At 45.3% G+C, this 16427-nt stretch overlaps 1 protein-coding gene across 1 annotated transcript in view; it reads left to right on the top strand.

Annotated features, from left to right (window-relative positions):
* CNTN4 (contactin 4) overlaps window positions 1-16427 on the top strand; it is a 138667-nt gene that overhangs the window by 10459 nt on the left and 111781 nt on the right. The window contains 1 exon segment of the mRNA XM_035901394.1: window positions 14486-14581. Coding sequence (XP_035757287.1) covers window positions 14486-14581 — 96 coding nt within the window.

The following is a 16427-nucleotide window of genomic DNA, read 5'->3' as shown; positions in this document are numbered from 1 at the left end:
GCGTGCCGCCCCCCCAGCATTCCCCCCCCCCAGCTCCTTGTGCCCCCCAGCCCGTCGCTGGTGGGGTGGGGCGAACGGCAGAAATGGCCTTGGCTCTGTGTGAGCCCAGCTCAGCAGGAGCGAACCCATCCCGGGGTGCTCAGCGCCGCTGCCAGCACACAGCCGGATCGCAGCCCCGTGCCAGCTGCTGTGAACAAAATCAACTCTGTCCCAGACAAACCCAGCACACCTTGCAAAAAGCTCTGCTGTGAGCTCTTTCTAGTCTGGAGAAAATTATCTTTGTGGAAGGAAAAGATGGGGACAAGCTTTTTAGTAGGGCCAGCTGGGACAGGACAAGGGGGGATGGCTTTAAACTAAAACAGGGTAGGTTTAGACTAGATATAAGGAAGAAATTCTTTACAATGAGGGTGGTAAAACACTGGAACAGGTTGCCCAGAGAGGGGGTGGAGGCCCCATCCCTGGGAACATTCCAGGCCAGGTTGGCCGGGGCTGTGAGCAACCTGATGTGGTTCAAGGTGTCCCTGCTCACTGCAGGGGGGTTGGGCTGGGTGGGCTCTGGGGGTCCCTTCCCACCCAAACCAGTCTATGATTCTATGAAATACAAAGGGAGATTTCTTGTTTTCCCTGATGTTCTGAATGAAGCAGTGAGTACTCGGGTTCTGAGCCCTCAGGTATTTGGGACAATTTCACTTTGAAATGGAGTAGGTGTCTCTGCCTTTGAAGATCTTCTGACCTTAGGCTTAATCAGCCACTCTGACATCTCACCCGTGAACTTACCACCACCCTTCTTTGTATACCCTCAATGCATAGGTCTTAAAGAAAACGGTGTAAAGCTCCCCCAGTAGGCTAAGGGGAGAGCAAGATTTTTGTCTGCCTTTCCCTGCTTGCCCCCTGGCTTTGTGCAGGATCTGATACCATGCTATTTATCAGGAAAATTTCCTGTTCTCTCTCACTCCTGAAGCTTTTCCAACACACCTGCATTACCAGCAAGGTAGTTCCCACCGATGGCCCCTTGGGCTGCTTACTGCTAGGTTGTTAGAGAATCCGGGCACATCATTTGGCATCTATGCCACTCCTTGAAGGCTGAAAGTGAGAATGAAAATAATAGTATACTGTGAATATTGATGTTATTAATCCTCGGATAGTGACAATATTTACAGAAATATTTTTCTGAGAATTTTTTCTTAACTTGAAGCTGAGGATAGGGACAGTTCAATAGCTACGTAGATGATATTAAGAGTTTCATTTTGGCATAACTTCAGAATATAGGCCAGCTACCTTCACTGAGTGCAGTCTTAACTCTGTAGATCACTGGTGGCCAGTTGGCTTATTCTGATGAGAGCTAGAAGGGTGCATAAATAAGAGAGGAGAGTAAATTGCAAATTTAAATTACTATTTTGACAATAAATGGAATAGCCTGGAAATGTAGATGCCAGTGTAAAGCAGAATCCTCAAGAAGGCAGCATGACCCTCCAGGGACCTCAGTTGTTCAGCGAGATTGAGCCATGCTTTCTTGAAAAGAGAAAATGAGATGTGTCCAACTGAAAACTCCTAAATTTAAAAGAAATCTTTCTCTCTTGACTTACAGATGATAATTGAAGTTCATAAGGATATTTTCTTCAACTGTTAATATCTTGAAATTTTGATTAGCAATCAAATTACAGAATCATAGAATCATTTGGGTTGGAAAAGCCCTTTAAGATCCTCAAGCCCAACCGTTCCCCTAGCCCTGCCATCCCACCACTAAACCCTGTCCCTAAGCACGGTTAGAGCCTGTGTCTGCAATATAGTCACAAGGAGCCATGGTGGAGGTGCGCTGTTCCCCAGTGTGGTGGTGCTTGCTCGAGGTTCCACATATGTGCCGATGGTCACCCCTCATCTATCAGGAAGGAGGGAATTCTGGGCATCCATTACGGACGGGAGGGGTATGTCAGGTCTGGGAACCATTGCTGTCCGGGCGATATGTGATGAGCCTCAAACCATGTCAACATCTGTGGTCGCAACTAAGGCTTCTTCTGGTCTGGGTTCTTTCCCATTGCAAAACTTACCAAACATCTTGCAAAAACAGGTCCTAGAGTGGCACAGATGTCTGAAGAGCTGTGAGCATATGTTTTCGTGGCATATCGTAATCACTGTTTTTCTGGTCTTTTATGTCCAGCGGATAGAGAACACGGCAGAGAATCCAGAGATGTTTGTTATTTTCTCAGTTACTAGGAAGCTTCTTGTAACATCTCCCCTTTTGGCTCTAAATCCCCTCATCTGTCAAATGAAATAAAGCTGTTTACCTATTTTAAAGAAATTATTGTAATCCTTAGGCTGATCCTTACTGATTCTATAGCAATGCAAATCAGGATGGTCTTTAAACCTATGGAAAACAGCAGTTACGGGACCCCCAGGTCAAGGGCAGACTATACCCAAAGGCCGGAGGTGGACTGTGTCTTTGTAAGAAAATTTCTGTTCCTGTTGATGGGATGTAAGGCCAATGCCTACAGAACAATTTCATGCTAGTGGCTGCTCTTTTACTATTTTATTTTTTCTTTCCTATTTTCCTTCTGGAAAGCAGAATTAGGGAGTCGGTGTTGGCATGCAAAGGACAGCAGAGCTTTAAATATGTTTGTCAAAAGTTGTCCCATGTTGGTTTTCCTGTCTGCAGCAAACGTGACTGCCATTTCCTAATTCATTAGCCATGAGAGATGAACAGAATGAAAAATATCTCCTCTTTAAGTGGTGCTGCCCAGCATAATAATGTACATTTCCATAGGCAAGCTGAACTACCAGACACCCTCTGAGGACCAGCATCTCTGTGGGGTCTTTTTCGTTTGTGTTTCTATCAAGCAAAGGGAAATCGTTCTTTGAAACTTCTAGCTCGGCACGCTCGTGTCACATTATTTTACATTATTTGGGGTCTGAATTTGCATTCGTTTAGCTGCACAAAATAAGAAGGTGCAGGGGAGCGTGCTCCGGTGGGGAACGCGTGGGGCGCCTGCAATGTTAATGCCGGGCTGTGAAGCAAGAGAGGGCTGTGCCACATCTCCTGCCGCCAGCAGAGGTACCGCTTTCTGGCTATTGCAGAATCATCTCTGCCGGAAGAAAGTGTGCGAATAACGCGTTGTTTTGCTAGGAAAATATAAAAAAACCATTTGAGATTGAAGTAACTCCGTTCAGGTCAACCCAAGGGGAAATGTCTGCCCAGATTTTCCAGATTAAAGTAATAAAATAAAATTTTCGGAGTCCTCAGCGTTTTGTCTCAAGCAGGAGAGTTGCTTCAGGATGAACGTTTGAAATATTTCCTGTGGAAGGATAGTAATCAGACAGCTTTGATGAAATGGAACGTAAAAGTCGAGGAGGATTTTTTTTCTTTTTTTTTGGTAACATCATAGAAAGAGTGATTTGATTTGGGACGAGAACCGTGGGTGCCTTGCAGATACTGCTGGTAAGATGAGCGGCATGAAGAAAGGCAAAAAAAGCACCCGGGCTGCTGTGTTGCCTATTTGGAAGCGAGGATCAGATCCCAGCAAGGTGCTGAGGACGTAGTGTGTCCGGAGGAGCCATCCGGGTGAGGAGGAGCAGCTCATGCATGGTGTGACAGAGGAAGGAGAACGCGGGCCGAGCAGGGCACGAGGATCCCTGACTCCCGCAGCTGTGTGTTGGCCAACGGCAATGATAACGCTCGAGGAAAAGCTGTTGCAGTCCTTGGGATGCGAGGTAAAGGCCTGAGGAGGATTTTTAGCCATGCGGGTAGACGTATCAATCTGTCTTTGATAGATGGTGGTCAGAAAGACTTGGCAAGATTTAAACATAGTCTCAGTATGAGAACCCAGATAGAGATGTCAAAGTCCACGATGATGCATAGGTCAGAGACGTGAGCGGCGGGGGGAGCAGGGAGGGCTTGGGAGAAAAACAAGACCCTGACTGGCATACCAACACACCCGCGTTCTCCATTCCTAACCCAAGCGTGGCCATGGGCAGCTCACTCCTGGCTGAGACGGGAGGAGCTGCGAGCCCTTCTCCCTGGCTGGAGGCAGCGTGCCTCCTCTGAGAACCTCTGCTTTCCCTTCAGACCTGTGTCTCCTCCAGCTACGCACCTCTTCTCACCACAGAGCTAAGCTGAGCCTTCAGAGCAAACCCCACCATGAAGATCCTCCAGCCGCAGATGCCCCCATGGCAAAGGCTCATTGGAGAGCTTTTGTGCCTTGTGAGAACGATTGCAGTTTCTTTGGAGGAAAGACCAGGGAAAGGAAAGGAAAGGTCTAGAAGTCCAAAGCGGACCTGGCCACTTGGTAAAGATGCACGGGCAGTTCCTTGTTTAATGCCTGTAAAGTCCAAGCAAAAATTCTTTCCAAAGGAGTGGCAGGGTAGGGAAATGGCAAGATGTTTACCTCTAAAACTTCTTTTTTTTTTTTTTTTTCACTGAAGTAGAAATCCCAGTGAAATTTTCTGTTCTAAAGGTCAGATTAGAAAGCTTTCATCGCCAGACTTGTAAACTATTTCTGAAATCAGTGACTCTAAAAATTATTCATTAGAACACCAGCTCTTAAACTAAAATTCTATTAAGCTCTGTATCAAAGGGGGTTTTATTCCGAGCTGCGTAGCCCGCTGTGTAGTCTTGACACAACAGCAAGGACATGGGCAGAAGAACTTAATCTTCGTGTATTTGTGAAAGGGATGACATAAAACCCTGCTTTTAAAAAATCAGGCACAGGTTTTATAGAGACAGTGTTTAGAGATATTAGAGCCATAAATATCAGGAGGCAAATCTTGTCAAGTGTTGCGAGAGCAAAAAGCTTTAATGCTTTTGTGGGTGCTAGTCATCAGTTAAAGTGCTTTCAGCCTGCCTTCATATAGACGGGCTATGATTTCTTCAAACCAATGTCCTCTAAAATCTGAAATTGATTGAGATGCACTAAAATCTCATCTTCAAGACTCTTTTATTGGCCAAATTAGCGTAGTTTATCGTATACAGCCAGTGAAGTCATATTATTCCATGGGCAGCGATGCAAATGACTTCTGTCTCCATCTGGTTGTGTATTTTGTCCAGGGTATGAAAGTATGCTCCGTTGTATGTGGAGAGTTATGCAAATGGGATGAAAACAATTTGGAAGAGGGCATACAAGCTGTCTCTTGCTAGAAGGTTCCTTATTCAGTCTGAACCAGGAAGACTTGGCCAAATTCTCTCGTCGCTTTTTATTTTTGTTCAGCAAGGTGTCAACGCCAACCTATTCAGAATACCCTTGAGATAAGTCATATGGTCTTTAATAATAAAAATATCCCATTGACTTTGATTCAAGGACTGCATATGACCTTAAACACCATTCTGAATCTTAAATTGCTGGGATCATCTTAAAATTACAGAAGGGGTATGAGAAGGCAAACCCCATTATGCTCCGTAAATCTCTTGAAAATTGACTTTAATTTCTTGGCTGTATCTGTGTACATAAGTGGATTGTGGCTTTCACATATATGAAGAGGAAACTACCCCTTACCTATATCATTACTTTACTTCCTATCGTATGGGGCCTTCAGAGTTCATTTAATATATGTAGTAAAGGTCAGTTCTTACCAAATTCATTTTTAGCCATTCAAGTTTCTTGTATCCAAATTGCAACCAAGCTTCAAGGGTGAAATCATAGAATCATAGAATCGTCTAGGTTCGAAAAGACCTTTAAGATCATCAAGTCCAACTGTTAACCTAACCCTGCCATCCCACCACTAAACCCTGTCCCTAAGCACCTCATCTACCCTTCTTTTAAATACCTCCAGGGATGGGGACTCGACCACCTCCCAAATACCAAATGAAAGACCCCATGCAATTTATATGGCCTCCCCAGGAGGCAGCCCCTTGCCCGCCTCTGGAGCGGCTTTGTTTGGAGCACGTGGTGGTGGTGGGGGGTTCTTCCCCCCCTGGCTGGGCCGGACTCTGGATATTTTTATGCATTTGCAACTACTGCTGTATTAACTGCTCAGTCTTCATTGATTCCTGCCTCCATTATGTCTGACTTTTACTGTATGTGTTTTATATAGGTTGTGTTCTTGTTGGTGATTCTCGGCGTTCCGCCCCAACCTGCTTTTGCCCGGCCCCGGGTTGCGTTCCGTGGGCGAGGAGGAGCTGCGGGTTGTGCTCCCAGCCTGGAGGCGTCCTGCGGCCGCACCAGCACGGCCTTTGCGCTTACCTTGCGGTTGTGTTCTTGGGCTCCCGTGTTACAACCCCTTGTTTTTCCTTCAAGCGCACGCATCCTCTGTCAAGGTTCATTGAATAGCTCGCTCTGCAGGGATAACGATCCATTTGAAGATGTAGACAGACATACGGGTACAGGTATTATGCTTTGGTAGCTACTTGCTATTAACATCGACTCAGCAGAGGAATATCACTGATGTGTTAGCAAATTCATTTTACAAAAGTCTCTAGAGAGAGAGGCTTTAAGTAAAATAGAGTGGCATAAAAGCCACTAACTTTTTTTTTTTTTTTCTCTAAGCCTGAATATTAGTCATGTTTTCTTTTGGCGATGAACATTCAGTGCTGTATAAAGAAGTGATTGATGTGCGTATGTTTTCATTAGAGTACAGTAAAAGGAGAAATAGTTTCATATCAGTTCAACAAGAATAATAGATAAAAATAGCCTTGACACTGCTTTTCTAATCATTAGGAAAAAAAACCCTTAAATGTGATGACAAAGGGTTCGCTAATGGTGTATGAGTTTTTGACAGCGTGCCATTCAAGGCAGCGTACAGCAGTGCTTCCTTCGACATGATACAGTCACATAAACCGGCTTTCTAAAAGACGTGCAGACGCCTGTCACCATCGATTTGAATCATTTACTGTTCATCTAATTTTCTATAATATTTTGGGGTTTGTTTTAGTACTTGTAAAACTTTAATACTTCTACTACTCTCTTGCACAGAGAGTTCTCTTGGCATTTCAGAACCAGCATAATTACGGATTTGGGATTCTAAAAGTACGCTGTACGTTAGAAAAAAAATAATTTAAAAAAAAGTAAAAAAAAATAATTTAAAAAAAAAATTTAAAAAAAAAGCAAACCATGGAAACCCTCCTCCGGCAAACAAAGGCAGGCAAAACAGAGCCTGGCTCTCATGAAAAATAGGGATCCCTCTGTCAGATCACCAGTGACCTGAGCCTTGCAGCCTTGTTTCGGGCTGGTTTCCATGCACGCCGGGTCCAGCAGCGGAGTTATTTCCACGTTGCAGCCAACAACGGGAACCAAGCGGGGCTCGCGTCCAAGCGCTGTAACCGCTCCGCCTGGGCAGAGGTCTCAGCGATAGAACAGTCCGTGGAGCTGTGGATGAGAATGGGTATAAATACGAAAAGCAGAGGTCAAATATTGCACTGCCCCTGCCAGTTGTGGCAAAGCGAGCGGGTCTGGTCTCGCTTGCTGGCTCGTACTTGGACGTCATCTGTGAAATATTTCTTTTAACGAGCAAACTTTGATTTCCAGGACTTCCCTCTTGGTCGCTTAGAAAAAGAATTACCAAATTTCATAAATAAAGTACAAACCAAGTATGTCCTCATAAAGGATAAAAGCTACAGCTCTTTTGTTTTGCTTATAATTGAATCTTCTTTGCTATGAAGACTAGGGTTTTTTACACAAAACTTGGGGAAATTTCTCATTCCTCTAGCCAAAGTTGGATAATTGTAACTGTGAAAAGCCATATGGTTTTGATTAAAATTTCCATATGCCATTTACTGAGACAAACTACCCAGTCTTAGGCAGCTTTGGATCGTTTCAGCTTGTTTAAGCTTTTATTAAATGACGTTTGAGGCTTTGGAAGGAGGTCATTCAGTGCCATACCCTACCCAAACTGAAAAGCTGATGCGGTTGACAGCTGCTGCTGGCACCTTCTGGGCTTTGGAGCGTTTTTGAGGAATAAGCATCTGTATCGGACCGGCATCGCTTGCCAGCACCTGCCTAAGTTGTGCCACTGAACGTTAAGGCAGAGTTTTAATGGAGGCCACAGAAAAATCCAGCAATGCAAGAAAAGGCGTTCAAGTTCATATTGAAGGGTGGGTGTTGGTGTGCACGTTGCACGCCAGTGCGTTTCGGCATCAGATGTCAGGTTTTTGTGCAAATATTAGCTAATGAAGTCTCTTCTGAGACACACAGTTTAAATACTCATCCTTAGAGACGCGCAGACTTTGACACGGAGAACTCAAATGACTTTCCCAAGGTCGTGCAGTCGCCAGTACAGCAGTGTCAGCGGTACACATCCCTGTATTCTTCCCAGGTTGAATGCAGACAACTTTATGCTCACACAGGTCTGGTAAGTCTGATTTAGAATTGATGCTGTGGGGATGATGAAGTTTAAATGGCATCCTCCCTCATTCATTAAATAAGGTCTGAGTAACAGCATTAATGATGACAACCTGTCTGCCTTCCCGTTAAACCTCCCTGTCACATTCTCCTCTTTGCACTGAAAACATTCCTAATCACAGCCTGATGTGGTGCTGGAGTTCCTGGAGCTTAGACAATAATTTTTTTTTTTTTTTTTTTTTAAATTTTCAGTGGGTTCATTGGTTTAGTATTGTGTGCTCCCAATAAGCTTTGGCAGGACATTGACCTCCAGAACTAGAAAACACTAATATTTTCTTCCTCGGTGGTTTCTCTTAATCTATTTTGACAGTTGCTTTCTAGACAACATCCAAGTTAAAAAGGCCAAAAACTAATATGCAAACGTATTCTTTTCCTAACAGTCATACAAATACCTGATCTGGATTAGCTGAAATCACGCATTTAAAATAAAAGCCTGATCTGTGAGTTACTCATTAGGGCAAGCGACCCAGGAGTTCTCGTGCAGATGTGTGCTGCTTTGGGTCCTTGGGAGAGGTTTACATCATCCTTGCATCTGCTCTCCTTTTTGATCCTGTGGATAGAAACAGTATTTTTTCGTGGTCATGGTGCCACGAATCCCTGAGTTGGTGACGTATTTTCACCAAAAGCGCGTGCGGGGATCCTGGCTCCAACAAGAAGCGGTTTCTGTTCGTATAAGCAGCCCTCAGTCCTGGTCGTGTTGTGTTTGTTTCATGTGTAAATATTTTTATTAAAATTAAAGCTCCTTTCTTTTTTGATCTGTGCAATGATAGATCACTGTAATTGAAGCAATTTGCACCCTAAAAACTTTAATTAAGTCAGGAAGACGCCTGCATGCTAAAACTTAACGAACTTATCACTTCCAGGCATTGTTCTGCTCCATCTTGTTCTCCCTCTCCTGTTCACCAGTGTTCGTTGCCTTCTGTCTGACATTTAACTGGAAACTCCTTAAATGACCGTGTCTTTTAGTTCTGTTATAAGGTATTTAGTACCCCATGGCTTACTAATTAATCATAATGTGGTTATTTTGGGATTTCTTACATACTATGCTGCCAGGTCCCGGGAAGCAAACCTCAGGGACTCTCAGGTCACCAGATTCTCACGCTGGCTTCCAGACCTTCTCCTCCTTCCCAGTATTTCGTGCATCTGAAGGCTGGATGGGTGCAGTGCCCTGTAACGTGGCCTCCAGTTTATCACGGTCCGTGTTTTCCACCGGTTTATCCCTAACTGAACCTGGCTGCTTAAGTGTGATTGAAGCATAGCTGGTGTTTGTACATGTTCCAGAAAGGTGGTCTTGATCTCCGGGCATCAAGAGTGCTGAACCCACTGCTCTCTGTTGTAGTTTATTCCAGCAGCTGATCATAGTTAAGTGTAATTCCTCGTCTCCGTTTCCATGGCTTCAGCTTTGTACCACTGGTTTTTGTTACATCCTCCGCTGGGCTAGTGAACACTTCAAGTGGTGGCCTTGTCTGCTCGTGACGGTGCTTCTCCATGTAAACCAGGAATGTCTCACTTCTGCTTGAGAAAGTGGTGACCTGTTCGAGGCTTTCACTGCCTCCCCCCGCAAAATCTGAAATTGTTTTCTTTTAATCTACATCCTCAGCTGTTTTTCAAGAACTTGTTGTTGTTGTTGTGGGTTGGCTTTTTGTGGGTTTTTTTTTCCAAAACATGGGCGAAAGTATTTGTGTTGGGAGTCGTTGATCTCATTGACAAAGCACGCAGGTGAAATGGATGAAGAGTAAAGTGTGGAAGAATATAACAAGGAGGAGTAGGAAAGAAACAAACAAAAAAGGTAAACTATAACGCAGTGAGAATAACAAGAGTAGAGGCCAGCCCTGAAGCAGCACGTGCTGAACAGCCGTGCCGTGTCCTGGGGGTCATCTGCTTGGGCACGGCAGCAGGTCCAGCAGCCGGACACCCACAAACCTCAGATTTCCAAGGTCACCTAGTCCTGCTCAGGTGCAATTTCCAGTGGAAGGAGAGCTGGTATCGAGGGAAACACGGAGGTATGACAATCCTGCTTCAAGCCTTCTTCCAAAACAGTAAGGGTGCCGAGAAATAACTGAGCTTGCTGGCTTAAATAAGTCTTCTGGTGGTTTTTTGGGGTTGGGGGTTGGGTTTTTTTTTTATTGGCAAATAAGAAGAAAATTCCTCATATGTTAGCCAGGGTCTTGGGCTTGCAGGCAAGGCAAAGTGGAACTTAATGCTCTCATCGGGGGAGACACATACAGCCGAACCGCTTACGCTGTAATTCAGGGTCATTCTGCAGCCGCGAGGGTTATTTTTTCCTTCTTCTGCTGTCCCATTGATTTTAATGTCAGAAGTATAGAGAATAATTTCTTACCTGCTCGCCATGCAGGGGGAGAGGGGCACCAGGCAGCTGAGTTTCCCTTGGAGGAAGATGACAACATGGGGAGGGAAGTGTTCGAGTGCTACGTCGGCGTTAAAGCTTCCCGCGGCGTGGTTTTCAGCCAGCGTGTTTAACTTCTGTTTTGCAAGTGGTTTTACCTGCACGTACGGGGAATTCAGTGGTACAAAATTCCAGTGCAATATTCTGCACCCGTTTGAGCAGAAGTTTGTAGGAAGGGGTTTTTGTCCACTTTGCATAGCATGTGGAAGCTCTATGTTTTGTAGCCATTCAACACTAATATTGTTCCTAATTTCTCGAGAAAGCTTGCAAGGTGGTGTTTAAGTGAAGTTTCTTATTAATAAAATCTTAATGATGTTATTGTTAATTCAAGTTACTATTTAGGTATTTCAAAAATAAATTCAAGTGTGGATTTCGGAATGCATGAGCATAATCAGCCTAATCACTTTGATGAGACATTAGCCTTTCTTATAATTATCTTAATCTTGTTAGTTTACTCAGAGCCAGATTTTAAGCACATGCATGAGGCTTTTCAGAATTGACAGTTGACTTTCCAAGCTCGGTAGTTTGCCCTGCGAGCGGTAGCAACGGATGCTCTGCTCTGTTTGCTGCCTCCTGTTGATTTTGCCCGTTCCCCCATCATTTCCTAGTCGCTCATCCAAGCAGAGACTTCTTTTCTGGGTAGCAATCCTTTGCTTGTCATAAATACACAATCCTTTGCTTGTCATAAATACACAGCTGCCTGTTTTGCCAACAAAAAGGGGCCTTTCTTCCTTGCAAAAAAAAACATTAGAGGACTAGATTTGCATTTAAACTATGGAGTCGTGCCCTTTCTCTCCCTACAGTCGTAATCAAGAGTTGCAGGGTCACCAAGCAGGTGGCTGTTCTTTGTGATCAGTAAGGAAGGACCTTTCCCATTGCCCCCCTCCCCCCCGTGATTAACAGAAGAATTCCCCAGCACTGTGGTCTTTGTGATCAGTAAGGAAGGACCTTTCCCATTTCCGCCCCCCCATGATTAACAGAAGAATTCCCCAGCACTGTGTAAGCAGGCTTATTAAACACGTGGGCTCAGACTTGATGCAGTTTTTCTTTCTGGTGTTCCAAAGCAGATCTGCATATGGCTTTTTTTTTTAGGATTCAGGCCTGAAAAGTGAATTCTGTGTAATCTCTAAAATGTTTTGAGGTTTTGGGGTGGGTTTTTTTTTTTTGGAGGGGGGATATGTATGTGCATGCCTATGGCATAATGTATTAGTTTGGTCAATGTGGAGGAAGGTCTAAATAGATAAATAGAGACATGAAGAATCTTCCATTCCATATAATCTGAGACCCTTACAAATACTTCTGCATTTTTTTATTCTAGTGCATCTATATGTGTATGTGTGTATATACACATATATAACACATCTGCTTTGGTGATTGGGGCTTGTTTTGCTTTTACTTTATTTGTTGATTTATTGGAAATAATATTTATGTCAAAATGTTTCCTAACACCACATTTATTCCTCTAGGCATTATTTGGGTTTTAGGCTATTATTCCTTATGCAGCTGTCCTCGGGGAGGATGAGATCCAGTCTTATGCCTCTATGCAGTCAAAAAGTATTTAACTCTATGGGACTGGCAGGTGGCCAGAGGAATGCGATAGTGGTTCCCAAAAAATGCCATTCCGCCTTTTCCATAGAACCTAGGACAGAAAAATGATGTCTCTCTATTTTCATTGATAATGGGTTTTCTTCTGTTTTCCCTCCGCCTCTTTTCCTCGGCCAAAAAAAGACAGAAGGGCAAAGAAAGTCGCCCAGCTCAAAGGTGCAGGCTCAGACTGTGACTTGAGGCTGGGAAGCTCCATGCTTTATTGCCTCCCTGCGCCTCCGCACAGCCTGAACGAACAGCTCGCTCCGGTGAACCTGCTGTTAAATTGATACCCAGGTTAAATTCGGACCCGTTTCAAACTCAGGGGTGGTTTTGAACCCCCCGTGTCGAGCCATTTTGCCCAAAGGGTGTCAGCACCTAATGCAATGGCAGCGCCCGCCGGCTTTGGCAGGCGTTGCTTCTGTCCCTGGACTTGGGCAGAAGGAAGATGGGAAGGTGGCAGGTTTGGACTCATTTTGCTTTCCCAAATAATTCACTGCAGTGCAGCAGGCATTTTAAGGCCCCACAACCTTTATCCACTAAAATATAAATGAAAAAACTGAAATAATACAATAGTACAATCCCGGGAATGATGTGCAGTACAAGGGAATGGCAGAACTGTGCTGGGAATGTCACGACGACTGCGCTTGGTAGGCTCCTTGCTTTATTGCCTCCCTGCGCCTCCGCACAGCCTGAACGAACAGCTCGCTCCGGTGAACCTGCTGTTAAATTGATACCCAGGTTAAATTCGGACCCGTTTCAAACTCAGGGGTGGTTTTGAACCCCCCTGTGTCGAGCCATTTTGCCCAAAGGGTGTCAGCACCTAATGCAATGGCAGCGCCCGCCGGGTTTGGCAGGCGTTGCTTCTGTCCCTGGACTTGGGCAGAAGGAAGAAGGGAAGGTGGCAGGTTTGGACTCATTTTGCTTTCCCAAATAATTCACTGCAGTGCAGCAGGCATTTTAAGGCCCCACAACCTTTATCCACTAAAATATAAATGAAAAAACTGAAATAATACAATAGTACAATCCCGGGAATGATGTGCAGTACAAGGGAATGGCAGAACTGTGCTGGGAATGTCACGACGACTGCGCGCACTATAACAAATCGTTACTCGCTGCTTCCACTCTAGTTCCCATTTTGCCTGGATTTTGTCCTGAATTTGCTTTTAGCAGGAAGGGTCCGTGAAGAAGGTTTCTAAAGTGAAGCAGTGACAACGTCTGATTTTATTTATTTATTTATTTATTTTTAAGTATGCGTGTCAGTGCTTCCAGAAGACGTTTTCAAGAGAGGATAAAAATCAAGGCTTAATTTTTCATCCTTGTAACCTTATAATGATGTTCCTACTTGTTCCTGCTGTTAAATATTTATCACCTGTGTGTTTTCTCTGGTTCCCAACTGCACTGACAACAGGTTCGTAATCACCAAACCACAGCTCAGCTACACTGAAAGCAAAAAAAAAAAAAAAAAGAAAATTGAAATGCAAGGGACTGTTAAAGATAAAAGGCTACCAAAGCAGTTCAGTGCGTTAGTGCTCCTGCGCAGGGGCCGCTGGAGCTGATCGATAGCTGGTGCCACTGCTCAGCTCAGTCACCTCCTCACTCAATAGCAAGTTTCTTGAACCCGGCGTGCTAGGGGAGAAGAGAGGGAGTTGGGGTTTTGCAGTGCCTGGTCCCTGAAGGAGAGGAAGAAGAGAGAGGTGGAAGGAGGAGTTTAATTCAAGCTAATACGCAGCTATTACAAGAGGCTTCTTTATGGGAAAGGAAGGGTTTCTAAACATGGGTTGCAAGGGCATCGGTAATAAGTCTCCTAAAGGGAAGCAGACAGGGCTATAACTGATTGTTTAAGGCAGTAATTCTTCATTAATTCATAAAACAGAACTATCAGCATTACAGGTTGCTGGAGTTTTCTCTAGGCATGCGTCTGCCCTGGGTAAATGAGCACCTTTTCCCCCCTTACCAGCCTTGCAGCCTATGGAGACATTTCCTGACCCTTCTGCTGCGGGTTTGCCTCCCACTGCCCCGCGTTCCACCCAGGTCCCACCAGCCCACTTCCCAAGCTGATGTTCTCTTTGTCTCTGTGTCATGCAGCAAAGTCGTGATGAACCTCCTGTCCTTCTCATGGGGAGAAACCATTAAACTCTCTTTAACCGAGTTCTTTCTCTCTTGGCAGATCTTGAGAACTTCAAAACCAGAACGAGAAGCACGGTGTCCGTCCGCCAGGGCCAGGGCATGGTGCTGCTGTGTGGACCACCACCACATTCTGGAGGTAAAGCAGTTTCCTTCTCTTGCTTTCAGCGCTCAGTGGCCATTTACAAGGTTTTCATCCCGGGGGATGTTTCAGGCAATGTAAGATGGCCCACCTTAGAGGAGGTGGCTGTGGCCAGCCTGCCTGGGGGGGCCATGCTGGGTGCTCCGTGGATTAAACGCCCCGGGAGATCTCCAGCTGGGTGCAAATGCAGAGAAAGAGCCTAATTTCACTGCATCCAAGTATGCACTTAGGAGATGAACGGATGGAAACTAAAGCAAAGTGTGTATATAGGAGACACGGCCAAGATCTTGTGCAACTTTTAGAAGCCTTTCTGTATGTGACCTGGGTGTGTCTTCTGCATAAAGGTTGAACATTGCTGACGGAGCCACTTTTGTGCATCATCTTTTTTTTTTTTTTTTTTTTTTTTTTTTAATCCAAATACTGTCACTGGTTCTGTCTCCTGGGCACTTGGGATCCATTAGCAATCGTCCACGTCTCATACGGTGATTTGTTTCTGGAATGGCAATAGGTATTCTTGCTGCTGCTTTATGGGAGGGAAAGGCAAGGGGAGTTTTATAGGAGAGGAGGAAATAACGTGCAGCAAGTTACGCAGGGATGTGGAAGACACCGCTGTGTTCTCTGCTGGTGTTCACCTCTACACCTGGGTTCCTAGGAACCATAATCTGAAGGTCCAGGCAGAACAACGGAGAAGCTTTTCTAGCGGAAGTTCCTGAAGGTTTGCCACCGTGTGCACTGTTGCAGTTGTCTGGTGATAGATTTAAATCCATTATTATTATGGAGACAGGTACTAACTGTAACTCGGGGCTCGCTGGGTGTCCAGAAACGTGCAGAAAAGGACATAACCTGTCTTGACGGTCACTGGTATCTCTGGCGCCTCGGAAAGAGGCAGATTTCTGGCTTTCATGGAGAAATGGAAAAGCTGTAGTAGAAGGCAGGCAAAACGAAAAACCCAAACCTGTGGTGTTAGAGTGGTCTTATGGATGGGTAGTCTGTAGAGTGTGCTATAGTCGTCTTATAAAATGATTGATCCCCTCTTAAAACCTTACTAATTTGTCATTTTTGCACCTGTCCCACGTTATCCGTGCTGTTCAGAAAGAGGGGCGATGGCACATGTGTCCCCATGTGGCTACGGCAGCTGGTCCCCGTGGCAACTGCTGGGTCTGTCCCACCCCATGCCTGGCCAGGCAGAGCTCTGCAGGTGTCTTTGCATTGCGTTGCCCCCGCTCCATGGTCGCTGACCCGGGTGGGACCTTGGGTCTCACCATACAGGATCTGGGGAATATGCTATGGACACCTGAGCGGCTCATCAGGCCTTGCCTGGGGTTCAGTGAGGGGGATGGGTCTCAGATCTAGCCAAGCTGGGCTGGATCAGCCCTGCAGGCATTTGTGTCGTGCTCTTCTGTATTCCCTGGGCATTTTCCATAGCCACGCTGCCAACCTACATTATCCCGGGGAGTGGAGAGCCAATGCACGGTGCAGCCACCCCGGGGAGGGAGGGTCAGGATGGAGAGGAGGTTGACATGAAGGATATTTGCAACTTTTTACTCTAGGTTGTCTTAAGGCTTTAAGTGGTGCAGCAAAAGGAGACTGTGTTACAGTCACGTAGCTTCTGAATTTTCTGAATTTGGTGTCCCCCAGATTCTCAAATCTATTTCTTCACATTGCAAAGTAGTTACTGAGGAGATGAAAGGGATGACTGCGATAGCTGCTGCCCAAGCCTGCCCTGCAATGATCTCTTCTGGCAGCATGCGGTACCCGCCAGGGGCCCTTCCCTGGGAAGAGACAGCATCAGTCACCCCAGCCTTCGTCTGAGGAGGTGTACAAGTGATTTGCATTAATGGCA

This window comes from Egretta garzetta, unplaced genomic scaffold (genome assembly GCF_000687185.1).
Source record: "Egretta garzetta isolate BGI_Z169 unplaced genomic scaffold, ASM68718v1 scaffold228, whole genome shotgun sequence".
Lineage (NCBI taxonomy): Eukaryota > Metazoa > Chordata > Aves > Pelecaniformes > Ardeidae > Egretta > Egretta garzetta.
This window is presented reverse-complemented; position numbering and strand designations above follow the sequence as displayed.